This window comes from Apteryx mantelli, chromosome 12 (assembly GCF_036417845.1).
Source record: "Apteryx mantelli isolate bAptMan1 chromosome 12, bAptMan1.hap1, whole genome shotgun sequence".
Taxonomy (NCBI): domain Eukaryota; kingdom Metazoa; phylum Chordata; class Aves; order Apterygiformes; family Apterygidae; genus Apteryx; species Apteryx mantelli.
Window position 1 is genome coordinate 16035520 of NC_089989.1, and position 27191 is coordinate 16062710.

At 46.4% G+C, this 27191-nt stretch overlaps 1 protein-coding gene across 3 annotated transcripts; it reads right to left on the bottom strand.

Annotated features, from left to right (window-relative positions):
* Nucleotides 1–200: 200 nt before the first annotated feature.
* On the bottom strand, nucleotides 201–27191 carry SLC41A3 (solute carrier family 41 member 3). 3 transcript variants are annotated; one of them, XM_013960337.2, is made up of 11 exons: nucleotides 27046–27189; nucleotides 25744–26062; nucleotides 14801–14908; nucleotides 13604–13675; nucleotides 12656–12800; nucleotides 10378–10524; nucleotides 7521–7665; nucleotides 6660–6739; nucleotides 4707–4841; nucleotides 3607–3755; nucleotides 201–1133 (listed from the first exon to the last, which is right to left on the bottom strand). In XM_013960337.2, exons 2-11 carry the CDS (start codon nucleotides 26032–26034, stop codon nucleotides 948–950), a joined length of 1458 nt encoding a protein of 485 aa, XP_013815791.1. In that variant the 5' UTR covers nucleotides 26035–26062; nucleotides 27046–27189; the 3' UTR covers nucleotides 201–947. The 3 variants fall into 3 exon arrangements, with proteins under 3 accessions (XP_013815791.1, XP_013815793.1, XP_067159432.1); XM_067303331.1 differs by lacking the exon at nucleotides 201–1133 and adding an exon at nucleotides 1967–2707 and having other exon boundaries at nucleotides 27046–27191; XM_013960339.2 differs by lacking the exons at nucleotides 25744–26062; nucleotides 27046–27189 and adding an exon at nucleotides 20743–21027.

Here is a 27191-nt window from a genome sequence, read left to right on the forward strand (position 1 = left end):
TTTAATTCTAACCTGAAACATGCAAGCTGCAAAAAGCTATTGTTGGTCAGGAAACACTGATTTTACTGAAGTTCTATTAAAATTGTGTTGTCCAATTCCCAGTGGATGAGAAACAAGCAAGCAAAAAGTTTGGCGTGACAAGTTTGACCTAGAAACAGGCAGAAACACAGTAAGAAAAAACAACCCCCGGATCCACAGCATTAGCTTTTTTAACCACTTTATTTGCATGTGTGTTTCTATAAACCTTTTAGCTACTGGACGTTTCATAAACCGTAAAAACAAAACCAGCCCTCCTAGCCCCAAAACACAATCTATCCAGCTTGTCAGTCAGACAAAGCAGCGCTGCTTAGGTAGGTGGTGTCCCTAAATAACCTCCCACTGGGCGTGAGCCAGCAAGGAGCTCAGTGTGTCAGACCCTGAGCGTCTGAACCGCAGAGAGGAGACAAGTCTGAAGGTGTGATCGCTCTCCTCCCCTGGGGATGTGAGGGGAGAGAAAAGGGGGTCGAGAAAATATTTTCCTTGATGGAAAGTCAGAGCCTCACGGAGATGCTGCAACATCCATTTGCAGGACCTGATCCAGTGACCTCCGCAGGCTTCGGACCAGCCTCACCAGCTGTTACCGTGCTAGGGACTGAAGCCGATCAAAATGCTCATTCATTACAATATGGCCCAAGTGCTCCTTAATGCTTCAGTTGCAGGGCACACGTGAGCCACAGGCATTGCTTAAAACTGGCTTGCTCACCTGCCCCAGCGCAGGTCTGTGGGTGCGGATTCCTTGGGGTGGACGGAGCCCAGCTGTAAGGCACAATGGGGAGGAGAGGCAGGGCGTCGGGGGCGGGAGGGGAGGCCCAATCCAGCCAGGTGACCCAGCTCTCGTTGCCAAGTACCCTGTTGTCCCAAAGGAAAGCACCATGTCGAACGAGTGATGCGGAGCAGTGTGCGGTCTCTTAGTTTCCCAGTTTCATGTCTGCACCATGGACGAGCCAAACCAGGCGGAAACAGATGGCCAGGAATCCCGTGCCCAAGAGATCCCCTAGGGCAGTGAGGTAGGGGATGGAGAAATTATCCGGATCCAGTGCCTTCCTCCACATCAGGCGCACAATTAAGTCAGCCACGTAGAGTAGGATTCCCACCTGAAGAGAGGCAAGACAGATCCTGCTGTGAGGCAGCAAGGAGAAGGGACAGACAGCCTTCTTCAGCTCACAATCAAAATCCTCACGTGGCCAAGGCCAAGGTACCAGAACTAACAGGGACCTCCAAGAAGTAACAACTTCCCCAGAGAATCGCTGTTTCTCCCTAGGATGGAGCTGAGTTGGACCTGGTATAGCTGGCTCCCAGCACCCACAGCCCCACAAAACCAGGCCCAGTATTGCCCACAGTGCCACAGCCCCTTGCTGCCAGCCTCACAACAGCATCCCGGCATGGCAACTGCACCTGAACTGCTCACAAGCATTGTATCGCCCAAAAACGGGAGTCTGGTGACACCAACAGTATCTACCGTGCTGGGAAGGGATGGTTCCTGCTTCCCCCGGTGCAAATGGGAGTGCTCCCATTCACTCCATCCCAAATGGGACTGCCACAAATATGCAGGCAGCCCCAAAGGATAAGTTTGTATGCAGATTCTTTTTCTTTTCAGACTTCTTTTTTACATTAGAAATTCAGATATCATCTACTTTGTTTTTCCTAAAAGTCTCAGTGGACCACTGAGTTTGAGGCAGTCTTTATATCAAAGTTATCCCAAGCAGCACTGACATGTTAAAAAGAGTAACCATTTTCTTTCCATCTCAATAGTTTTTAAATTTTGTTGTGATTCCTTTTAATTCCTATTTCACTCCTGATCCTGATAAACAGATGGAGGAAAAAAAATACTTCTGTTAAAGATTAAAGACTCTAATTAATTGAATTATGAAGAGAGAGAGTTTGCACTCCACAACTGTGGTCCCTCCATGGGAGACCGCAGCACAACAGGAACCAGAGTCAGCATTTCTAAAGGTGAAAACAGCAAGCTGGAGGGGATGGTGGGGGAGAGGGAAGAGGATAGATGAGGAAAGCAAATTAAATAACAGAATCACAGAAACTACAGCTAGATGGAAACTCAACAGGATATACAGACCATCCCTCTGCTTCAGTGCATGATCAAATATGTCCAAATCTTTCCTGAAAGTGGTTTGTTTAACCTATGCTATACAACCCCCAAAATGGAGAAGCCACACTCCAGGCAATTAGTTCTGTGGTTTAATTTTTTTTTGGCCACTTTTGTTTTTCCCAAGGTCTTTAAACTATCTTTTTTCATTCGAAACCCATGATTTCTTATTTCATCCCTAGTGACCACACAGAAAATGTTATTCCGTCCCTCTCTACAAAAACTTGGTAGTTTAATTTAAAGACTGTTATGAGACTTTCCTCAAGCCTCTCTTCTTTAGACTAGCTAACCCCAGTCCATTCAGTCATTCCTCCAAGGTCATGTTTTATAGGCTTCTGATCATTCTCTTTGGGTTCCCTCCAGCTGACCCAAACTTTCCCCTCCCATTCTTTCTGGCTTTCTTTATAAATTATAACGGAGGGGGGGAAAAAGAGTCAGGTGGAGCATATTCTTCTCTGCTGGCCTCCACAGGAATCTTTCAGGGTCAGTGGCGTTGCTGGGATTCTGCTGTTTACCCTGTCATTTACTCTGTATTTTCATGCTTGGCTCTGCTTGAGGAGTTACCTTGATGCATAAAGAGAAGAATAAATATTTTCCTTTACAACTACGACTGTGGGTGCTAGGCATAGGGTTGTACAAAGGTCAAGAACAACAGATTGTTTACACATGCAAGAAATTCACCCAGACACAAAGCTGCTCATAAGGCAAAGCAAGAAGCCAGCTACATCATCCTGCAAACTAATGAATCACTGATTTAAAAGGGCAAGTGAAGTCAGAGCCTCTGAGTTTAAATGACAGCTGCACGCATTCATGAGCGAGACAACAAAGTCTACAGGGCAGGCAGAACAGCGCAAGGGACGGAAGTCACAGGAAGAACAAACTGGGTGAACTGCCCGTTGACTATCCAGAACTTTTACTTTCAAAGATGAACTTCCCAGGCCTGGGTTTTCGCTTTGCTTTTGATCTGAATGATCCTGTCCACAAGGGTCCCCAGTTCTTCACCATGATGTGGGAAACTGGTTTCCAAAATGAGTGGGGAAACCTGCTGGCGGGGGTTCACATCCTCTCAAATGCCCTTTACTGGGATGACCAGAGACTGTCTAGAAATGCTCGGAGCAACAGAGTCAGTATGGTAAAAGAGGGTACCACCTACAGCAAGAAGTACATCCTCGCTAAGTGCATGTGTGCTGACTCTTACTGCAGTTCAGCAGATAATGGTAACTTTTCCTCATTATGTTTCTGATCCCTCACTCACCCATAAAGACAGTCATGCTCATGTGGGGAACCTGGCAATTTGGGTGAAGTATTACTGGAGATAAAAGATGCTTGGTAGGAAGCACACCTGAATGATTGGAAATGGGGGCCATTTCTGGGAGTTTTACTGTGACTCTTGGTTAGCCTGGAGATTGTTTTGTTTTCATGGTACCTGAGAGGTTCTTTTTGGATAAGGGGTTGGGGTTTACCTGCAGCAAAGCAGCAGTCAGATAAAGTATCACAAAGGTGAAGGACAGAGATGTGTGGCCTCCCTGCAGCAGGTGGATGGTGTACAGGAACACGAGGTGCCCTGGGACAACCAGGAGGAACAGGACTCGGGCTGACTTGGAATTCACCTCTGCAGAGGATACAGACAGGAACATCAATCACAGTGGCTGCAGACGGCAGGGGAAGGATAGAACACAGCTGTATATTCTAATGATGATCTACAGATTTGGGCTGTCCACCACCACTGAGAAGGAAGCGGAAGGGATAGATGGTTAGCAACCCATTTCTGAAGGATGCCCAAAACCCTTAGTACCAGCCTAACAAACTGAGGAGCAGCCTTGATTTTTTTTTTTTGTAACCCACTCCCACTGACCACACTGCTAACGCCTTTTCTAGATCATGTAGCAATTTGAAGCATCTGTAGTATTCGTCCAACAGCTTTGTCTGGCACAGAAACAATGTGCCAAAGACATGCTCCATGCTGATCCTCTCACTCCACTTCTTCCACACACTCCTCTCAGATGCTCTGAGCCTCCCACCGCTTCTCCTGTGCCTTGCTGCAAGCTGCTCTCCCAGTTTTCAGTGTGCTCTAGCAGTAACCCCCAACCTTGCAGGAAAAATCAAGGGGAACCTGCAATCTAAAAAGACAACACAGACAAATCCAGTTTTGCTGACGCTTAGGTTAATCCATTGCTGAGGATGGAGTGATTTGCTGATTGTCAGCAAGGCTACGCTTTCTTCACGCCCTCCCCCCAGCCCCAACTGCAGATGATGGCTCTAGGGTGGCAATGGTTAAAGTGACTTTCTATCAGATCAAATTTGAGATTCCACTTTCAATGACTTTCTTCAGCGCTCCCTGAAGACCAGTTCCCTTGCATGTCAGTGAGCAGGTACAGCACAAGCTTTTTCTCAAGCTGCCCAAAGCAAAGATGCTTGCTTTCTGATCTGAAGATTTTCCTTGTAAGGGGGAAAGGGAATTCTGCTTTTGAAATCCATCTAGTTCTTGGCCCACCAGGCTTAATAAAGGAGCCATCTGTGATGATGAGCCTTGAGATATGGAAAGCCAGGGTTCAAGGGCTACCTGATGAGAAGAACGTGGTACATGGGTTGGGCCAATTCTGCCTCATCTTGTACGGCAAAACTCCAGGCATGCTCCAGAAGTGCAGGAATGTGGAAATACGGCTGGCCTGGATGGCTACCAGATTCCCTCCAACGCCTATGAGGACAAAACACAGCAAACCGGTAAGCTACCTTCATTGGGACAGGAAACATCAGCATTAAACCTAGTCCAAGGTGAGTCAATCTGCATTCACTTACAAGCGTACTAGGAGCACAGCGAGAGAAAGAGAACCTGATCCCACAATGTCATGGTGACACTACACTATTCACTTAGCAAGAACAGCTCATAAAAAACAGGAAGGCTGCAGTGACTGCCTCCTTTTGACTGCTTTATTGGAAATATTTTCCTCTCCTTCCCAGCCCCAGCTAAAAATGCCACATGGCCTCTGAAGAGGATGTAACTGCACCTGGCTCAAAGCAACCTGTGAGGAAAACACCTGGGGAAAGCAGCAGAGGCAATGGCAGCCACTGCTCTCACTGCTGCTTCTCAGATTTACTCAGCCAGAGAGCCATTATTGTTTAAAAGACAACAAACATCATGGAGAGTGATTATCTGTCTGTCTGAAAGCATCTGACACACTTGTTAAGTGAGAAGGAATCATACGAGAATGAATCAGAGCCCAAATATGTTGGGTAATTAAAAGGCAATTAATTCCTTCCAGACTGATTAATTCTAGCAAACATGAAAGAGCAGCTATATTTTCCAGCAGAAAATAGAGGGCTGATGGTCTACAGAGCAAACCTCCATCATCCAGAGTGTGCAGCCTAGAAATGCCACAGAAAAGATAACAGGGATCCAGATCCTACAGCCTTTTCATGTTTTCCCTCCCTTGTAGAGGGAAATGCTCTGTCATTAAAAGTGAGAATTGCCAGAGTGGAATCAAAGTGAAGATACCAAGACAGAGCAGTACAGCTTAACACGGGAGTTTTAAAGCAGCTCTCTGAAATGCTTTGCAGGACTCCCCTGCACGTGCAAAGTGAAGAGCTGCCTGTGCAAGGACACAGAGCACTGTGCAACTGTGACACCAGCTCCGTGAAACAGCTCGCCCCGTAGATTGACGGCTGGGTCAGTCATTGTTCTTGATGTACTTTCCCAGTCAGGCTCTTTGGCTAACTGTGTGCTGGAAAGAGTTTGTCAGCAAGCTGGCTGTCTTTATGCAGATCCAGTAAGGTTACAGCTGGATGACACCCTCTGACACTGCAAGACGACACCATGCTTTGAGGGTGGCAAGAGGCCAAGCCTTCCCTTGGAATGTGGGTTTCCCCTGGAATGTGCCTAGCCTGCAAGAAACATTACAATAGCAGAAAAATAATCCAGTAGATCCTCAATAAAGGCCCGAATCACCAGCAGTTTATACTGGCATGTGTATAACAAAACACTACTGGCTCTATACAAATATAAGCATACACACAAAAGGTTGAGAGAGAGAGAGAGAGAGAGAGAGATACACACACACACACATATATACACACATACATAAAATCTTCATATATTAATTCTTATTATAATCTTTATATATTAATCTTTATCAACAATCTGTAGAGAGGGTGACTGCAGAGCCAAAATAGCTGAGGGGAGAGTGACAGAGAAAATGGATTTATTGTGACATCCTTAGCAGGTTTGACGTCATGAAAGTGAAGGTGTCAGAGCAACTATCAGAGATAACCATCAGACACTGTTAACCTTTCCCACAGCTCTGCCAGTATTTTTAATCCTGCCTGTTATTTCGCTCCAGTGACACTCCAAGATATGAACAAGCAGGAATGTAATGGGGACCAGTAGTTTCATTTCCACTGGCAATGGGAGCGGGGACTTGAACGCAGACCTTTGTGTAGGGGTAAAAGTGGATAGCATAACTCTGTGGGGAACAAATAAAAAAAATAAAATCATGCATATAACCCCCCTTCAGCCTACCATTAATCACAGGTGTGAAAACTGCCATGCCTTCAAAGTTTGGGTCAGTTACAGTTTTGTCCAGGATCAGCCCACCGATGCTGTTAAAAAATGACAGGCAATGAAGGTGGATCACTCCCTCTTCCCTAGGGCACCTTCCGCTCTGTGAGAACAGCCCCCTGCGATGGGTTACTGCTTCTTCCCCATTGCCAGTGCTGGACTGTTTCCTATAGCAGACACCAACTCCTTTTACAGCTCAGTTATAACTGTTAGATAGCCTCCTGGTTTTTGTTAATGGCATAATGAGATCAGGAAGATCCCTTTCCCCACCCTTGAGCAAAAATACTATTAGTCCTGGAAGTTTTATCATCCTCCCCAAAAGTTTCTCTAAACAGGATTTACCAGCAGAACTCAAAATCACATTTTTATGAATGACCATATTTATCACAGGTGAACAGGATTTTTTTTTTTTTTTTTTTTTAACTCTCTCTCAGATCTCAGCTGGGTCTGAAAGATGTAGCATGGGGGAATGAACTACCCAGCTCTACACTCATGGAAGTCTCCATTTACAACTGGATAAAAATGAGGCTAACGTCCAACCATTTGTCTGTGATGGTCATCTTATCCCTTTTTGGTTTCCTGCCTTGCACTCACAAGGTTCATGAATGCGTGAGATTTAAATTAATGACTTATTTTTTCCCAGTCATTTCAGGGATCCCTGTGTGAGATCTCACAGCCTGCTGGTGGCCCACCAAAACTTGAGAAGCACTCGACAAGATACCCTTCTGCTCTTCTACCTCCTATGGCTCTCTAAATGAACCCACGTCTATCTGCACTGTGCACACGCGTGTGGACGTAGAGGAGAATTCCCTCTTGGTTTACCTGCTGATGCTCATTGCAACAATGACTGGCTGCCATCCAGATTTCAGGACTTCAGCAAGGGAAGGACTTTGCTTGGCGATAGCAACCCAGAGAGGGATCAGGACAATGAAGACAGCACAGATCAGAGGAGAAAGGTATTTCAGATCTGGCGAGGAAAAGAAATCTTGAATTAACTCCACAGGTTGCCAAAATGATACTGCACATTTCTGGAAAAAAGGTAGCAAGGCTTTGGCTCAGACTGAGTTTTGTTAACAAAAGAATCACATGAACCAAGATATTCCCCACACCACCACCTCACTCCACCACAGAAACCTGTATTTAATCTGTGAAACTCACTGCTAGAGGTTGTTACTTGTAAATGAGTCAGTCTCCAACTCCATCTCCAGCTAAGCAAGACAAAAAGTTATAAACTTTCTGGCTTCAGGGTACAAATCAAACAGCAGGGCAAAGGGGAAACTCTCCTGTGTGCAATCTATATCACACTAAAGACAGGGACACTCCACGTCTTCACCTAAAGCAACTGGTTATAGGCACTTTTGGCGATAAGCTAGCAGAGTCGGTGAACAGCTGGTCTGCTCCTACAAGGACAAATGTCCTCTTGCATATATAAGCCAGTTAAGATCCCGGGTTTCTTTCATGCTAGCTTACACGTGTTTCCATTAGGTGCTTTTCCATTCGGTAGGTGCATAACCTTGAAATGACCTTCAGAGGCAAAGAACTTAAAAATAAATAGATGTGCAGCACTAACAGAAAATAAACATGACTCAGAACAAGAAACACCTTCAAGCAACGGGGTGGATGCCAACCCTTTTGATATAAAACTGCTTCTTCAAAGGTCCCCATCTGGTCTCTGTTTGGGGCCAAAACCGGCGGGTTGTAACACAGACTTTGCAGGTAATCTGGAAGATGAAGCAGGCTCAAAGTGTGCATTTCTCAAAATGACATTGCCAGAGCCTTGGGCTACCTGGATGAGACTGCACTGATTTGATGGTATCTTTCCTGCATCAAGGGCTCTTATACAAAGAGGCATATTCTTTACATTTGGCTTTAGTTGGCACTGAAATGCAACCATTTCTGGGATGTAAATGGTCACTGTTTCATCAGTGCACTGTACCACCTGGACTCATTTAGGACAGACAGGTTGTATGACAGAGTTAGCTGCTGAACTGGATCTCCTCCTTCCTCCCTCCCCCAGCTTTTGTTTTTCCAGGCAATTAATTCCTTCTTCAATGATGCAGACACACAGCACTGGTGTCTATCAATGCTTACCAAAGCCCATAAAAAGACTCCCGCTAGGATGAATGGACCTTAGTCTCTGCATGCCAGTTCTGCCATGCTCTCCCCTGAGTAGACCCTAAGTAAGCTGCAACCCTTTAGCATAGTTCAATTCTCCACTGTGCAGAATGGGAAGCATCAGGGTTAATTTCTAAATAATTAAAAATCTCTGCTGGCAAAAGGGTGTTATACATAAGGAGAAGGTGCTGCACTGGATGGCACATGGTACCCTAAACTTTACATCACACTGTAATTCTCAGAGGATACATTTTAGTAGGACCCAGCAGTTAACATTTCAACATCCAAGAGCCCCTCCTGCCCACCACGCTGGAACACAGATGGCTCTGGGGCTCCAGGGACTGAGAATTCACCCATGATGTGGGTGATGCCGTTACCATTAATCACAGCACGACCCATTCCTTGCTGCACACTGGGGAGGGAAATGGATTAATTTCAGCCACCACTGATGGTACCTTCCTTCCTCTCACCTGCTTCACTTCAGGCTCCCAATGACTAGGTGTCTGTGGGGTGGGCATTTTCCATTTCAAGGGGCCAAAGCTATTTAAACTACTCTGAAAATATCACAGATGCGTCTCTGGCCGTAAGGAGGTTATCATGTTGTTCTGCCATGCACTCCCTGGGAGATATTATCAGAGGCAAAGCTATTGAAAGACAAACTAACTTTACAGAGGCAGGTGCAATGGTGTCATGGAAAAAACCTATTGAAAAAATACACCTCTTAAGCTCAAGGAGAAGGAAGCAATGCCTTGGCCTCTCCTTGCAATGTGCATTCCCTTGCTCCCTCACTTGCTGGCATATGGAACTAGTTATGCAAACTGGGAACAGCTGTCTTGCTGACTCCGTGCTCAGTCTGGAGCAACAGTTTGGGTTTCAAATGGTATCAAGCTTGCTGGATCTTTTTATTTTCCTGTTTCTATTCTAGGTTAGGCTCAGGGTAAATAGCCCGGCACTTTACAAGCAACAATTAAACATAAATCACCAAGTTGCAACATGTTTTGAGTTCTCCAGAGTCAACAGGTGCCAAAGTCTTTGCCAACCAGTAGCATGGCTAACCCCATAGCCACAACTCCTACTTAGAGTCCTGCGAGTATAAAACAATACAGTACTGTCTCTCTCACTCCCAGATGATAATATCATCTTGTTCACCCACAATACTCCACAGGAGAAGGTATGAGAATATTGTACGGATGCCAAAATGCAGAGACAGTCTTGTGTTCTTCACAAACAGCCTATTACCCACAGACAGAAAATAGTTTTGCTGGGTTACCGGCAGATGCAGGAATAGAGTCCCAGTGTCACATATGTCAACCTTCTGCTCCAAAACAATGCACAATACACTCTGGCCATTTCTTTGACAAATCCCAGTTATGTTTCTTAGGCTCTGCCTTCCAGTTTGCTACTAAAAGAGAACCAGGAAAAAGCCTTTGTGGTTACTTTCCCATCTCAGTGGGACGACAGCCCGCATTGTGAAACATCCCAGAAATGGGTAAGTGCCCTGCAGTTATTTCACACAGATTCATCCCTTGCTTGCTGAGCTACAAATCTTTGCTCTACGTTGTACCTATGTATTTGAAGAGTGTACTGCTGATTCCTGCCAGCAGGGAAAGGGTTATCAAGTCTCCGAGGCTCGCTGCTATGGGTGTGGCAACGTTGTCTGGATTGATCCCAACTTTTCTTGCACCGATGATCACACCAATCATCACCAGACCTAGAAAAGACACAGAGCAGGCATCAGAGAATGCAACCTGCTGCATTTTGTCCCGGAGCTGCTGTTCAGGTTCCCGGGGGGCCGCGGGGTCTGGGAAAAGCAAAGACCAGATTGTCCCTAGTGGGTACTGCGCAACTGGAGATTGGTCATACCCAGGAACTCGTCCTCTTGCTTTCACCAACCTGAAGGGCATGACTCTGCCCTTATGAACTTCACCAAAGGCCCAGAGGCAGACAAGCAAATTCCAGGGATCAAAGGAGATACCAGCAGGCAGCCCAAACACAGATGCGCCCCTCCTGAGCAGCCTAATCTTTGCTGGCTTGAAACAGGACCAGGCATGAAGCACATTCAAAGATAAGCACACAGCAGGCATGCACCAGCATCCTGGTATCATCCTCTGCTCTGGATTTCAAAGCACAAAGATATTTTCCATATTAAACTAGTATTTTATGCGAGTTTGAACAACCAAGCAGCAAAAAGCTTCCTTACAGTAAGAAAAAGTTGAATTAGCTGTTCAGCCCAGCTACCAGAATAACCCCTTGAGGCCCAGAGTCCTTGGGGCAGCTTTAATTTTCACTGGGTGGGGATTGATGTAGTGAGCACCTCCAGAATCAAGGGGTGAACACCACCTCTCTTCCACTGTGCTGTAAGCTGCACCTGGTAAAATTCAGCTGCTTTTCAGGATTACAGAAGAGGAGGAAAGCTTTGCTTCTCCAAGTAAGTTAATGAGCACAAATCTCAAACCCTGAGGAACATGTAGGAAACCTTCAGCCATTAGATCTGTCACAGGACTGTGGAAAAGCCACCTGGAATAAACCCTCCCTGGCCAACCTCCATTGCTGTGACTGGCAATGACAGCCTTGGCACAAGACACTTGAAATTTCTTCAATATCCTCCCAGGGCTGACAGGGTGCACCAAAGGAAACCTAAGAATTGGTTCTTTTCAGCTCACAACCTCTGTGTTTGTAGAGGCCCATCAAAGTTAAGCATACACAGGAGTGGAGGTTCTCTCCCTCCGAAAAATGCCATGTGTGCACCTTCCCAGATAAAACATCCCTTACAAAGAAACACATCCTCACACAACACCGCATTCTCCACAAAAGTCCTTCCAGACACCCACACTCCCTCTCTCCCCACAGCACAGCTCACAGTGTCTCCCTCCCTGGTCATAAAATACTAGTTTCCCTTGGTGCACACCCCCACACTGGCCACCTGTGACCATACCCAGGGAAGAACCTAATGCTAGCTGCAAGCCTACTATGGTATGGCAGCAAAGCCTCCCTGTATTACATCAAGCGGGAAGACTGACAGAAAGAATTTAATGAAAGTCGGGCTGCTGTTTTTCTAACAACTGCCTCATCCCATGTTTTTCATCAAGGGCATCTACAGCCACCCTTTGACTCCAGCTTCAGGATATGCACTTGCTCTAGCTTGTCCCTTTCACATAGAAAACTGGCTGTATAAAACTCTGCCAGCTCTCTCTATTCAGGGTATCATGCTGCCCTCACATGGCAGACCTACAAACTGATTGTCTTCAGCTGGTACAAAGATGCTCCCATCCATCCACTACATGTGTTTCCCTTGCAGATAGGGATAGCCAGGGAAGCGGATTGCCTGGCTCAGATGTCAAAGCAGGTGAGTCTCAGAACCAGCCCCAATTCCTCTGCAGAGTGCTGGGTGACCCAAGTCCATCTTGAGCGTGGTTCAGTGTTGTCTGCTAACAAGCAAAGATTCTCACCCTGCTTTATGCATGGCATTAGTTTGATCTCCTCTAGAAAAGGGCCAGTGTTGACGGCTAATGGGTCACCCAAGCTGAATGGAGAAAGCGTGTGCATGTGTGTGTACATCCACCCACAGCATGTGGCATTTTTTGTGTGTGTCAGGTAACATGGGACATTTTGATAGCTACTGTGGATGCAGAGCCCAGCACACAACAGATCCTTGAAGAAGAGGAGCAAATACGGTGTTCAGGGAGAGTAAAAGCAGAGGATACTGGACTAATGCTCCCTGCATCCCTCCTTCCTTCCTATGCCAGACTGAAGGGATGTCAGGTGGGCCTCCCTGGAAGAAGGGAAAGGTTTTTGCACACCTGAGTGCCACATATTTGACCTGAGGAATCAAAATGACTCACCGAGAGAAAGCGCAGCTATGAAGGCAGTGGTCACGCTGCTGGCACACAGCACGGCAGCCTGGCTTAGCTCCACAGAGCCCTTGGAGATGGCTCCCAGGATCACAGCAGCTACAGCAGCCAGAAGTCCCACCACCGTGGCCTGGACCTGGGGGCCAAAAGACACCTGGTGAGCAATCACCCACATCTGCTCACAGGCAGCCCTGGCTTTGTGCGGCTGCAGCATTACTGCATAGCTTGGAAGGCGAAGCCTTACAGAGATGCTGATTTAGTACATATTTAAGCAGTGTTGCTGCAAGGCTCCACTGCATTCAAAAAAAATTCTGACAAAGTTTGGAGAAAAACTCTGGAGGCCTGCAGAGGGCAGATAACATTTCAGCAGAGGACACTGTGTCCATCAGCAGAAGAATACTCCTGATCAATACAAAAAAGGGATCCCCATCAACACAGCACTCTTAGCAAGCTGAAAGCTGTGGAGGGAGATAAGGGAAAGCAGACGCATGTTGCAAGCCCTGTGGCCTTGCCATGTGCAACCTTTAGGCTAGTCGCTGGATTTTAACATGCAGAAAGAGCTACAAGAACCACATTTCTTCCATCTCTCCCCTCCCATCCAAGGCTGATTCCCCAACATTGTCAGTAAATGACAGGCTTTATCTAGGGGCTGTTGTGAAATGTGAGTGTGCCACAGCTCCCCCTGCAAGGGAGGGTGTTTTTGTTATTTCAGTTCGTCTACAAAGGCAATGAATGTCTAGATCTGTTTTACAGCTAAGCTGCAAGCTCCAGGGCCACAGGGAGCTTCATTGGTCAAGTCTTGTGCTCTGCTAGGCTCCATTGAGAATACCTGCCCCAAATCGACAGCTCTGGATCCAGCTCTGCTGGGAACAGATGCTGTCAGGCTGCAGTATAACAAAAGAAAAGGGTCTTCTTCCTCTCCCAGCTAAAGCAACTCACCTGGATCAGGGCTAAATTGCAGGTGGCCAATTTCCACTGCTTTTGGGTATCATCCATCTGTCCAGTGTTAGCCTAGGAGTCAAGAGAGACACCCTGAAAACCTACCCCATGGCACAGGCCATTGCTGAAGGCAGCAAGGCAGTTTCATCTGGTCTCTACAGGAAAGGGACCGCTAAAGCCAGAGAGAGGGGAGTGCAGGTCAGCATCTTTCCATCTTCCCTGCACTTTCTTCTTGACAGGGATCCACTATGCTCCAGCCCAGTGCCCCAGGAGGCTCAGAGGCTCATGTGGAGGTGTAGACACCTTGCAGGGTGGACAGCCAAAGGTAGAGTGTGCAGCCCCTCACCAGGGGTGCCCAGCTCATCCTAACAGCCTCAGGTGGGTTCAGGAAGAGCAACAGGTGAGGATAAATATCCACCACTTGACACTTGGGCACTGCCTCAGCAACATGGCGTTGGGCTGACAGGATGGGCAGGCTCCCACAGGCCAGGGCTTTCCTCAGGAAAGGCGCTCCATTTCATCACACTTTCCCAAATACAGAGGCTGCAAGGGGGCTGAGGCTGCGGTTTCAACAGCACAAACAGCAGATCAGCATGGCAGGGCTACCGCAGTCTGGCTCGGGGCTAAGCATATCTACCATGTCCCACACAGCCCAAAAGCTGGACAAATCAAACCACTTTTCCTCGTTTTGTCCCCCTAAATTGCCCTAGTAAGCTCCAATACAAACAGCCCAAAGCAAACAAAACTGCTTAGGGGGATATGGGATCCTGCTGAGAGATCAAATCCAGACTGACAAAAGCTATTGCAGGTCCCAAGAAGCCTGAGGCCATTCAACCCAAGGTGGGATGGCTGGGAAGAAAAGCCCCAGGTCTCTTAAGTGTCAATAACCACAGAAAAAGCAACCCCACACTGCAGTTTACAGCTGTGGAGCCCTTCCTTTATCTCCTTCATGCGCCTGTCACAGCGCCCCAGATATCAGCAACTGGATGCACAGGGATTAATTCACCTTCAAAAAGCAGACAGAAATTCTCTGTTCCAGTTACAAAATGAGGGCAAAAACATTATTTTAATACTCAGACACTATTTGTTTTTACCTAGCAGGAAAGGGGATATCTCAAACACGCAGTGTGGTTATATAAAAGCAGAGTCTCTTGATGGTTCCTGCTAATCCCTCCCCCCGACCTTGATAACACTCACAGCAGTAGAGAGTCTGGATGCCAGCGTCATTTCAAGATTACCCTTTAGACCAACCAGGGCAGGAACCAGGATAAAAACTTCCGTAATTGTCCGAAACACAGCCCAGTGCTAGAAGGAAGAAAACAAAGGAAACAATCTCAGTTTGTGATGCTGTCCTGTCCAATACTGTTACTTCAAAGGGGAATGGGTTTCCATCTCACCGCCTGCTCTACAGCTGTGCACTATGCACATGTGGGCAGATGCTTCCCCAGAGCTGGTGGCATTTTGGGAGTGAAGGAAGCAATCTTTAGCTTGCAACATTCTTTCTGATCTCACGCACAGCAAAGTAGTAGCCTAACAGAGTAGGAACCTTCTTGCTGAGGGCAGGAGATTGTGGTAGGCCACAAATTAAAATGTACCTTTAGCATTAGTAAAGAACAACATGAAAAATAATTCGGGTTCACAAGCGAAATGAAATACAACAAGCTCTCCATCCTTTGTACTGACGATAGGTAATAGTAACACCTATTGCTATGCAGACTCGTAAGAGTGCATACAAAGACCTGGAAAGGATTTAACATAAAAAGTTATGTCCGCTTTTTTTAAACCAAATCTATAAGTATTTAAGGTTGGGGGTGGGAGGGAAGATTTTCTCATTGCTTCTCCATGTGCAGTTCCTAAGCCTTTCTGCTAACAAGCATGCTCTCAGCACAGTTGAAATAAGGATCTTGAATTAAGATAGCCCATAAGCCTGAGCTGTTGGGGCAACATTTTGATTATTACTGCTCCTCTGAAGCTGAACTATACAAAGTCCTTGAATCAGCTGCAGCACTGGAAATGATCTGAAACCTTAAGTAACTCTGTTGATTAACACACACATCTTGTATAATTTATCTACCATACAGTGCCTTGGAAGATAATTCATGCATCCTCTGTGCTGAACTACTGTGCATTCAAGGATGCTGGCAAAGTCACATCGTAGCCAGAGAAGATCCCATCAGGATGGACCGGCAAAAGCCATCGGGAAGTTCTCAGTGCTGCAGATTTGTTCTGACATTGATTTGGGCACTGTAGCAAGAAACTGCTAGAAAGCGTGGGCAAGCCAATTGTCTGATCACCTGAGAGGTGCACTAGCAGAGCCCTTCTTCGTGTCGCTCGTATTATTGTTCACTGCAGCCGCTAGAAGTGCAAGGCTCAAACTCAGCTGCGGTACGAGGCGGAGGGCAAGTCCCCTGTACTGATGTGGAATGAAAACCAACTAGCCTGACATCTAAGAGCAGAATATACAAACATAAGGGCAGCTGCAATGAGGCAGACCAAAGTCCACCTAGCCCATCCTTATCTCCAAGAGTGGCCAAATTCAGATGCATAAAAGAATAATTTACTAATAGGACAAGTATATGGGATAACTCTCCTGAGTATTTTCCAGCCTGTAACCGTCTGCCACAGGGTACTAAGCTGGATTAGTTTCTGTGCACTTTGTAGCGCCTGAAGGACTTCCCTTTCAATTACTTGTCCAATCTCCCCTCCAATCCATGTGCCATCCTGTGACAAAGGTTTCTATAGCTTAGCTACATGTCATGTGAAGGATCACCTCCTTTCATTTATTCTGAATTTGTCGCTGGCTAGTTTCACACAATGGTCCCTAATTCTGGTGCTAGAGGGCAAAGTGAAGGACGGATCCCTGTCCACATTCCCTGTGTCACTTGGGATTTTATAAACCTGAAAATCCCAGGAGGTGGGACAGGCTCTAAAGATGTTGAAACATTCAGACAACAGCCTGTTGGGAAACACGTACAGGTGGTAATGGCTTGGTGTTTTGCTCTGCCTGTTCCGTGGGAAGCTGTGGGAACCCGGTGGCGTGGCTGTCTGCTAGGAAGACTTCACAGCTTCCTTCTGGATTATAACCAAGAAAGAGCAGCTAAGCCAGCCCTAAGCACATGGTGCAGGACACCCCCTCAGAGCTGCAGAAAACAGGCAAAACATTACTATCAATGCAAAAAAGCACTTTTTCTGGCAGTGATGACCTGGAAACAGGCATGCTCCAAAAGGCTAAAAGCTACTTACTGTTGAATAAATAACAGACAACACTAGAGTTGTCACCTTTCTTGACACACTACAGTTTTGTTTGAATTTGTTAATATGAGAAAAGCTACTGGGGGGAGCATTTTACTTAAAGATTCAAAACCCCTTCTCTCCTATCTCTTTAATTATGAATAAAGAAAGTTCTGAACATATACTTGACACCTTCAGAAGAAACAGGAGAAAAAACAGACTTCATAGTCACAATATAAATAACCCAAACATTTAAAATAAGCAAATGTACAGACATTCACATACATGACCTTGCATATTTTGCACATAAAAAGACGCATAACTAAAAAGCAAGAGACAAACCCAACTGGGTCACCTTTGGGAAATGTCACTTTATTATACCAATGTGAGTTCCAAACCTTGTGTTCATGTATAAATTTTGCAGGTTTCAAGCAATCCTAGCCAAAGATTTAGCATGTGAGCTATGATTCTTGGGACTCTGCCTTACATACAGTTACACTGAAAGGCTTTGGACAAGTAACGAAAATCAAACAATTGTACCAAAAAAAAAAAAAAAAAAGGCAAACTGATTTAATTGTTTCCATTTGAGTCTCACTAGTGACACCTCAAGAGCCTGAGGACAGATTCAAAGTGATTTATACCGCAGTAGCCAGGACTTCACTATAATAGGGACTGCACAAATACAGAACAAATATGATCCCTGTGCCATCGCTGTGTGGGACTGTCAGCAGGAACAGGAGGCAGACGTGGCAGGTTAGGGCTGTTCAGGCAAGGAGCTGCCTGAACAAAGAAAGCTGGATTAGATCTAGAAAGCATCTCTGTCCTTCACAGTGGAAACCGTGCTCAAAGGGATAGGAATAATCCTCTGCAGCCCTGCAAACCCACACAGGGTAACAGAGCCAGAAGGTGACTCTCTCCTACTTCACGCCCCTGTAACAGAGTCACGGCCCTAACTCACAAAGCACAGCACCAAAGAAACTTGGTTACACCACTCCCCAGCGCAGCTGGTCCACCTGACCCCATGATCCCCATGCCAGCTGGATCTGCTCATGGGGTCACAGAGGGGAAGAGAGGCTATGATGTACTTAGACAGACTCCCGAGCGGCAGCCTAGCCCTGCTGTCCTTCCCTGCGCTGTCCTCACAGTCCAAGCCATCTCCTCTGTTACCTATCCTGGGGCATCCATTCTCCCATGGCAGCAGCTAAAAACTTCAGACTTTTCCCATTGCCCTGAACGAGTCAACAGAAAGATCAAAAGATCCTGGACCGTGAAACACAAGCCACTTCAAAACCCCTTTCAATGCTAATCACGTCACAGTTTTTTATCAAGAAAGGATAGGGATAGCTTATGTCTGTGGCTTTTACTTGGACCATGTTCCACTGCAGTGGTGTGGAGGGGGAGAATCAAAGCGAAGATTTCTTCCTGAATTCTCTGCTTTGAAATCTGATCTTCAAGCTTCAACTTGATTCTCAACCTTACTGTAAAAGAGTGGGCCAAACACTGCAAGGTTTGTGCCTCCCCAGCAATGCCAGCCAGCCTGGAATCCGGATCAACCAGCCAGCCAAGGATCACTGGAGCGGAGGTGGAAGTGTCAAGCAAGAAAAGACTTTTGACATGCTCTGGGCCCTGCACAGGAACTGCATCATCTACACAAACAAGAACAGAAAACGGCAGGTAGCTATCGCTTTGGACACCCGCATGTTATGGTGTGAGAGACTCAGCTGTGAGCCTTTGATATCAACCCATCTGGACAGAATTCTCTCCTTGATTTATTTTTTATTTTTAAGAGTAACTTGGAAAGATCTTGGTTTCATCACTGGACAGATGAGAAACACTGCTGAAAACCTGAGGATTTTGAAGAGACAGAAATAAACAATTTCTACCTTGTTCTCATCTTCATAACAATGTCAGCCCTGCAAATGATAGAGCCAGCTGGACTCCCATCTCAGAGGCACTGTATTTCTGAGTAGAGCCATTAAACTCACACGTACACTTTAGATACCATTTTTGAGCTTGCCCACGTATCTCTCTGGCAAAGGCAGATGTAGAGTTTCCTAAGGACGTTTTGCAGTGACTGAAAATAGTGTAAAACAGATTCCTCAGTCAGATCATTCCCTGCAAAAGGGTAAAGTGCAGACTCCTAGAAAAGCCTCTAGTCTCAGTAGTGTGAACCCTCACGATCACCAATGTAAGTCTTAAGATATCTGGCATCAAGCAAACAACCAAATCTCACATTTTATTTGGACAGGAGAGTGAGCTTCTACCTCTCGGTGCTTCAGGAAGAAAGGCAGAAAAAATAAGCAGTTCAAAGATTAAAAGGCACAATCCAAGTCTTTAAAGGCTAAAATGCTGGATTTTTCCAGCTACTGGCTTTGTTTTTAAATGCAAAGTTGTTGACATCATGGCAGCTTACCTCAATAACATCTCTCCTAAGCCAGTTGCGACTCTCAGTCTGCTAGCTCCCTCCTCTGGGAGTTTGGGAGCTGAACCCATTGACTGATCACTTCTATTTTAACATAATTGGGAATTCCTTCACCAAAAAATACACTATTACTTGTGCTTCAAGCATGACTCCATTTCTGAGAGTCTAGTGAGCAAATATACAAAGTGGGCTACAATCTGCTAATTAAAGGACACAGGCAACATAGGTATACATGGTTTGTATTTTCCATCAGTTCTAACACAGTAGCATTTGAACAGAGCCTGATTCTTAGGCTTTGGAATAGCACTGGATTTCTTCCAGACAAAGATCTGTTTACCTGTCAAGGGTATGGAATGGGTACGTACTATGTCTTTATCCTTCTCTGAAATAGCTGTCCAAAGACAACTGCTAACTACTAAAATAACATCTTGGGTAGATTGAGAACTTCTGTAATGCTGCAAGACAGGTCTGCGCCTAACAGCACAGCACAACAAGGTGGAGACGACAAACACAGCATAGCAACAGCGTGTGCCACTCCAGTTAACCCTTCTTTATTTGATATTCCTCATATTTCCCTTAATTCAACTTCTCTGCCTCTTCTGTTTCTTTCAATGCAAGAAAAACAGCAAGGTATTGTCTTTCCAAACACTCAAGTGTCCATATTTAGCTCCTGCTGCAGTACTAATGCCAGAGAATCCAATATACTCTAGTGAGCTCAGAGTGCAGGATATATCCTTGGGAAACTCTGCCAGCCTTTTGATTTGTAAATTCATTGGCATTAGATGCCCAAACTACAGCAAATATTGCATTTCTATTGGTGCCACTAGTACAATTAAGACAGATGGGACAGATTTTGGTTGTGGGTGTGAGGGTATAAAACCAACGCAACTCCCTGGAAGTTAACAGAAGCTATTCCAAACTTACACCCTCCTCAGAATCCGGCCAAGAAGCACTCAGTTTGTAGGCAATGCTAATCTTTTTATGCTGGCATGTCTCTCATCACAGTATCTAAATGCCTTCTAGACCAAAGATTACATTAGGTTGTTTGCAGAGAACTGAAAGCATAAACTTGCCTTTAAGAGAGACAAGTAGTTAATAACAACCCTGACCTAGATCTGCTTATCAGAATTTTCTGAAGGAAAGAAATAATATCATGTAATAGAGGAATATGCTGCAGTCTGATCTCAGTTGCTTCACCCAAGTTGTCACCAAGTGTTTAGCTGGATATAGCAGAGGGAGCACCCAATCTAATGCATGGAGGGCAGTGTCAGGCAGCCCATCTGAAAACCAGTATCCCATTTTGCAAGGAGCCCATGTACGGATCTGAAGAAGATGGATAGCATCTCCTAGTGCAGGCAAAGCATACAGCCATCCTGCTGACTGGCTGGCACAGCCATACAACATTAAAAAGAAAAAACACAAATATTCAAGGTCAGTGAAATAACCCACCCCTTTGCTACTAAGGAGCCTAACCACATGTACCTACTTGTACAACATCCATCAGGAGGCCAGCAGCTACCGTGCCCAAGCCAGCCAGAAGGAAAGGCATGAAAATCTGGGAGGCGATGGAGAATGAGGTCTCTGGGAGAAATCCATTGGCTGATCTGGTCAACTTGCAGGTGAAACCTCTCAGCTTCTTGCCATGAAAGCACAGCTCCAATTGTAACTGGGTGACCACCATGGTCAAACACTGCTACCCCATGCTCAGCACGAAGAATGGGGGGGAGATCAGGACATCACACAGATCCTTCCAGTAAGTCACTCCAAAGTCAAAAGAAATGTTTTTCCTCAAACCACAGCAATGATGACAAATTTCTTTAGCTTCTCCTCCTCCTAGAAGTGCTTCCGGAGGGATGCAAGCAAGGGTATCTTCCAAAATCAGTTCAGCTGGGTTGAGTCCAGGTGGCAGCGAACTTGACGGACACTATTTCTCCAAGTTATATCCAGAGGGGAATTAAAAAAGAGATAAGAAGATTGTGGAGATGTCCGTGGATGAAGAGAAATGAGCCCACACCCCATTCAGCTCCCACCACCTTCGTAAAAACCAGAAAGACCTGCTTGGGCTACGGCATTAAAAGAGTGACAGGTCATGCAAGAATCCCTCAGCATGCTCAAACACACTAGTGTCCTTTCTCCTCAGGTTACATTTCTTGTCAGACTGCGGCTCGCCTTTGATACGATGGTTTAATATATAAGCCTGCTCTGAACTAGCCCCAGTTCCCTCACTCCCACCACAAGCAACACTGAACTTTTCTCACTATCCCAAGGCCGAGGAGGTAGGGAGTTAACAACCAGGTTCTGCTTTGCTGTCCTCCAAGGTGAAGAAAGGTCAAGGAAAACATGAGTCCACACTTCTCATTGTTGACAGTCTTACGCAGGTATCATTCCCAGGCAAGTGACACAGCTAAACCAGCTGGTGAGAGAAGAACTGCCCTTCTAGACCCTGGCCCCTCCTGTCCCCTTCGTGGTCTCAGCAGAATGTAACAATCGGTGTATGCCAGCTATACCTCTGAATGACTGGCTTTCAGAGGGAAAAAAAAATGCAGAGAACCAGCCAATAAGCTTCAAAAGCGAACACCCTTATCTGCTGTCATCACTTCAACTTTCTGCTAGTTTGCAAAGGCCAAGATAAGAGTCATAGCTGGAGCTTATTTAAGGTAGCTCTGTAATCTCACTACACCACAGGCAAGGGAGAGAGAGAGCAACCGTTTCCAGGGCGTGCTGCAAGCTCATCTCTCTTCCTGTCCTAGAGCGAAACACCCTGCTTCTGCATATTCCCAGGAACATACTGCCTTTGGCCCTACAGGTGGGGGTCTCATCTCAGTGTCTCCATAGTCAAATGGTTGACACATGCCCAGGAATCAGAGCTACATCATGGCCACATATGGTCATGGAATTTGTATCCTGCTCAGTAATGACAGGAGAATATTCTGCAACTTAAAGCCAAGCATGTGGGGAAGGGAGTCAGGGTATTCTGTCAGGGCTCTTTTCTAATAACTTTGGCAAACTAATTGGATCAAAGGGTCAAGAGGCTTTAAACGCACAGCTTAGTATGAAAGGGTATAGGACTGGGTTAGTAGGTTGACAACCATGCTTTTTTCACTATTTAACCAGAGGTTCAAACACAGCCATGCCCGAGTGAAGGCAAACTACTGAAAGCAAGTGTTCAGTGGTAGGCATGAAACGTACAGTTTTTTCAGTCAAGTTCAAATTCAATGTTTAAATTACACTGCCTTACTAAAACATTTTGTACTAACCAGACCATTCCCTGACATTCTCTGCAGAGAGATGTAAAGATTAATGGGCCGTGGACTCTGCCCCAGTGACAGGCTCCCCAGCTTGCAGCTAAGTGCATTGGCTGGATCAGACAGAACAAGGCATACTTTTGCCTCGTAGATAAATAGGGAACTTAAGAAGCTCTCAGCCATTTTGGATGGTGCGTTTCCTTCGGTCTAAATGCACGTGAACCAAAGAACAAGGCCTAGTGGGCTGAGATGGCACAGAGATCTCTACGGAAGCACAACAAGTTGCAGAACAAGAGCCCTAGCTGCAGATGTGGGACTCTGTCCTTTGCTACTTTCTAGGTTGCTATCAGCCACAGGAGAAGCCTTCTCTGCTCCCCACTGGCTTGATACATACATGTGTGTCTCTTCCACCTAACAATGCTCCACTGAGCTGGAAGCTAGAAAGGGAGATCATTTCAGTTAATCTAACTGGAAGAAAGTCCACAATGGCTGGAAGAGGGACGATAATAAAAATCCCATAATAACCACACATAACCCAACCTCATACCAGCCAGGAACTTAGAAGCGACAGCATGAAGGCCCAGTTCTGCTTAGAAACTCACTAAGTAAATAAAGAATAAAGGACAAGTTCTGAGCAGCAGCCACAGGTTTTCAGAGGTCTGATAATGTGCATACCCAGGCCCAAATGTCACCATACCTGCTGACTGGATTGCTGACAGGCAGAAACATTAGAGTGAAGGAAATATCAATGAGCCTGAATGATTCAGATACTACTTAAAAACACAGCAGCAATACATCTTGTACTAAAGCCGCAACCTGCCAGGGTTTATGAGTTTATCAAGCTTCAGCTCTCTCTGTTTCTAAGCAAGCACCATAAAAAGCCTTCAACCGATGAATCAACGTGCAGAGAAGGTAATTGATTCAGGTGGCCTGTGCATGTACACTGGGTCATTTTATTATGCATTTAAGGAGTCTCTGATAAAGGCTTGCACCATATGTACCAGCAAAGGATGTATTGCATTTTCTGGCAAAGAGGCATACCATATTTGTCCGCAAAGAGATGCACCACGTTTGTGAAGAAAGAGAGTGTTGCCAAGCAGCAGGAAACAGACTAAAAAAATGACCCTCACAGCTGAACCATTCTTCATGGCAAAATCTGGGGAGGTGCACTGCTCCCCTCCTCTGCGCACAAATACACTATATCCCTACCCTCGCACAACAAGCAGCATTGCCCTGGAGCAACTAGGGCAGAAACAGTCTCTTTGGTGGGGCCCTGGCCCTGCTCTGGGGCCTCCATCTACTGCCATACTATAAAAGCAGCATAAAAAAAATACATGTGCCAAAGAACACAATTTCAAGCACACCTTATCATCCCAGCAGAGGAGGGACAGGGATACGGGTGACGACTCTTATAACACAGCAGTGTTTACAACAGACAGCACTATCCTGACCTCTTAGACCCACAGGATGCTAACACTTTCCAGGGACCCTAGGCCCTGGTTGTCAGAGCAATATCACTCCTGATTCTTCTAGCTCTTTATCAGCTCAGAGCTATGTATTTTTTCTTTTTCTTACCTTGATCCTCTGTCCCCTGCTTTAGGAAAGGACACGGAAGAGAGTTTAGGTGGAGAGGCTGAAAACAAGCAGATTGTGAGTGCCAGGGGCAAAGCCACAGACCATCTCCCATTGCACCACAGGCAGCAGCAGCAGGGGCAAAGGCAAGGGCTGGCTGACAGAAAGGGAGGACTGCTCCTAGCAGCAGCGAGCCCGCAACGAGATGCACTCAAGTGGTCCTTGCTCATGCATGAAAAGTTGCTGTGCTAACAGCCAAAGGCCTATTTTTCCTATGTGATGTCGGATGGGTTGATTTCCCAGGCTCTAAGCACTAACATGAAGGCTTTTTGTGAGGTCTTTATTTGCCTGAAACAGAAACCAGATTTATGTGGTTTCAGAGAAGTATGAGGTTTACTTCATATTCTGTTCAAATTAGTGGCCCACTCCTTCCTAGAGAAAAACACTCTAAGGGAAAAAAAAGAGAAAAAAAAAAACCTCCAACACTATAAACCCATCTGCAATCTATTTCACGCTTTAATATCTCAGGCTAGGAGGTAACACACATTTATTGTCAGAAATCCATAGGGATGGGCAGGTCCAAACAGTCTAAAAATAAAACTGAAAGTGGCTGCTCAAGGCTCAAGACTCTCAGAACAATATCAAAAGAGACAAAAAATAGTTTGTGACTGTTCTAGATTCGCCTTGGTGTCTTCTCATCTGAACAGGTATTCTGCTAGATATTGAGCACATGCTAAAGTCATTTAAGGATACCCTGTCACTCTTAAGCCTTTATAGCTTTTTAGCTTAAGGAGATTAGCTCAGAGGTATTAGCAAAGGAACATAGCTCCAGATTTGTGAAAGCTGTCCATGCAAGCACAGTAGTTTCAGTGTCACTGTATCAGATAGCTCAGGGCAGTCTGACCCAACAGCTAGCTAGTCAAATAATAAGGGTTAACAAAAAGGCACAGAGCAGCGAGAGTAACCTGGAGCACAAAGACATAACAGTTTACAATCTGGAAAATAACTACAGGTTTAAACTGCCTAAGATTAAGTCCTCATCACTACTTTAAAGCTCTGCCTTGTTTCACTATGGGAGGCAAGGTCTGGTTCTGATTGTCACAGAATCAGATATCACAGACTAAAAAGAGACTCAAGGATTTAAGCGATTGCTACAAGGCTGTAGAAAAGGACAATAAGTGCAGGCGGGATGGGCCTGGCTGTTTGAGGCGTTAACAGCATTGGGCAGCCTGGCTCCTTGCGCAATGAAGGAGGGGATGCAGAGCTTTCCAGAGCTACGTTCAGAACCAGGAATAAAACAGCTGTATTCTGCTGCAGGAAAGCGTTGCGCCACCACAGCCCTGGGGCTGCAGCTCAGCCACCCTCCTCTCAGGACCAAGCTACGACCTCCGCGCAGGGCTGCACCTTCCCACATAGGTGCCTCAGCTCATTCACACGTTCTTCAGCACCATGTTGTCTTTTGCCTCCAGAGGACACAAAGGACCAGAAAAATACCAGACGCTCTCTCCTGAGAGCTGCACAAAGTAATTATGTAATAGATAAAGGATACATTGGTATGAGAAACTGCTGCAGATTCACCTTTGTCATCTCCAGAGCAAATCCCCTGCCTCTGAAGACAAATCTCCCACCTCGCCCATCCCAGGTATATCAGATATGTTCCTTCCCCTTACCTGAACGTAATCCAAAACCATGCCTGCCAAGACCATGCCAAGCCCAGCTAGGAGGTATGGCAGGAGCACCTGCAGGCAAATCGCAACAGCCGACTCTTCCCATGACTTTGCCATGGCCACTTTCTCCTCAGCCAACAGCTTCTGCTGTGCAAGCAAACAGGCATCCTCTGCCTCCTGGCTGCCAAGTCGGCTGTCTCTGTGTTTACCCTTGCTCTTTCCTTTGTGCCTGGATCGCTCTCCATTCCTAGTCCTGCCCTCCTTTCTCCTCTGTCGTGCTTCCTCACCCTTCATGGTGGCTTTCTTGAATCACAGAGTTATTCTGAAAAACAAAGTCAGAAACAAAGAGAATGAAAGAAGGCACTAGATGGATCAGGGACAGAAAACCCTTCAGTATTTTGCCCATTCCACCAACGTGATAGCAAAACACCACCTGCCTCCCCAACCCTAGACACAGCCCATTTGCTGACCCAAATGCTGGTGCTCAGTTTACCATCAGCTTTGTGCTATGACAAATTGATTTCCCTTTCCACAGCCACATGTCTCTTGCCAGGCCTGTAGTCACACCAGATTGCTGCCACCCAGGAAACACCTGGAAGGATGCGGAGGGTGCTGCACGCAGCCTGAATTCTGGACCTGCCAGCTCCTCACACTGGAGTTATGGGAACTGAGAAGCCAGCAAAATTCAACCCTTTGGAGAGGCTGAGCCGTGGCCATGAAATGGGATCAGTCTGCATCCTGCAATCCAGCAAAGGGCAGTACAGTCCACAGCTAGCACAGCACAGCCAGCTGTCAATCACTCCTTGATATCCGGAGAGCTCTTTAATCCTCTGTCTAATCTGTATACTTTTTCTTCCTCTTGCGCCCTGTATGACACACGTGCATTCACTGTGTGACTCATCTATCAATAGAGCACTTCCCACGCCCCCACAGCATCCCATGAAAATAAATAACCAGGCAAAATCATTACCAGCCACCCGTTCCCTGTCCTCACACCTTGATTGCTCACATAACTATCATTCATCCTGACTGCCCTACTGCTAGCACAGCCAGTGCTCCAAATCCTTCCCCATCGCCTCCTGCCAGAGGTGCAGCGACGCTGCCATTTGTAGGACAGGCCCCAGACACCCTAATCCCTGCCCTACCCCAGCGACGATCAACCCTCTTCCTGGCCAACATCTGGGGAGCAAAGGAGCAGCTGGAAGGTCCCAAACATGGCTGGGGCGGGCAGGGGAGGATGGACCAGCCCAGAGTCCGCCACCACCACCACCACAGGAGGAGGAAACCCGCACCCCCAGCACTTACCGCTCCCTCGCCCTGCCCTGGGCAGGGGCCGCGGGCGCAGCTGGAACGGATGCAGGCGAGGGAGGCGCGCGCCACATCTGGAGCGCGGCGGGCGCGGCTCGGAGCCCGCCCCGCGCCGCGGCCGCGGGTTCGAGCCCGGCCCCCGG

Coding starts and splice junctions, on each gene's coding strand:
- SLC41A3 (XM_013960337.2), bottom strand. CDS start 26,034: ATGAAGGGTGAGGAAGCACGACAGAGGAGAAAGGAGGGCAGGACTAGG. Junction 7,666..10,377: donor TACACTCTTCAAATACATAG/GTACAACGTAGA, acceptor TTTCCTCGCCAG/ATCTGAAATACCTTTCTCCT. Junction 6,740..7,520: donor GTTGCAATGAGCATCAGCAG/GTAAACCAAGAG, acceptor ATTTTTTAACAG/CATCGGTGGGCTGATCCTGG.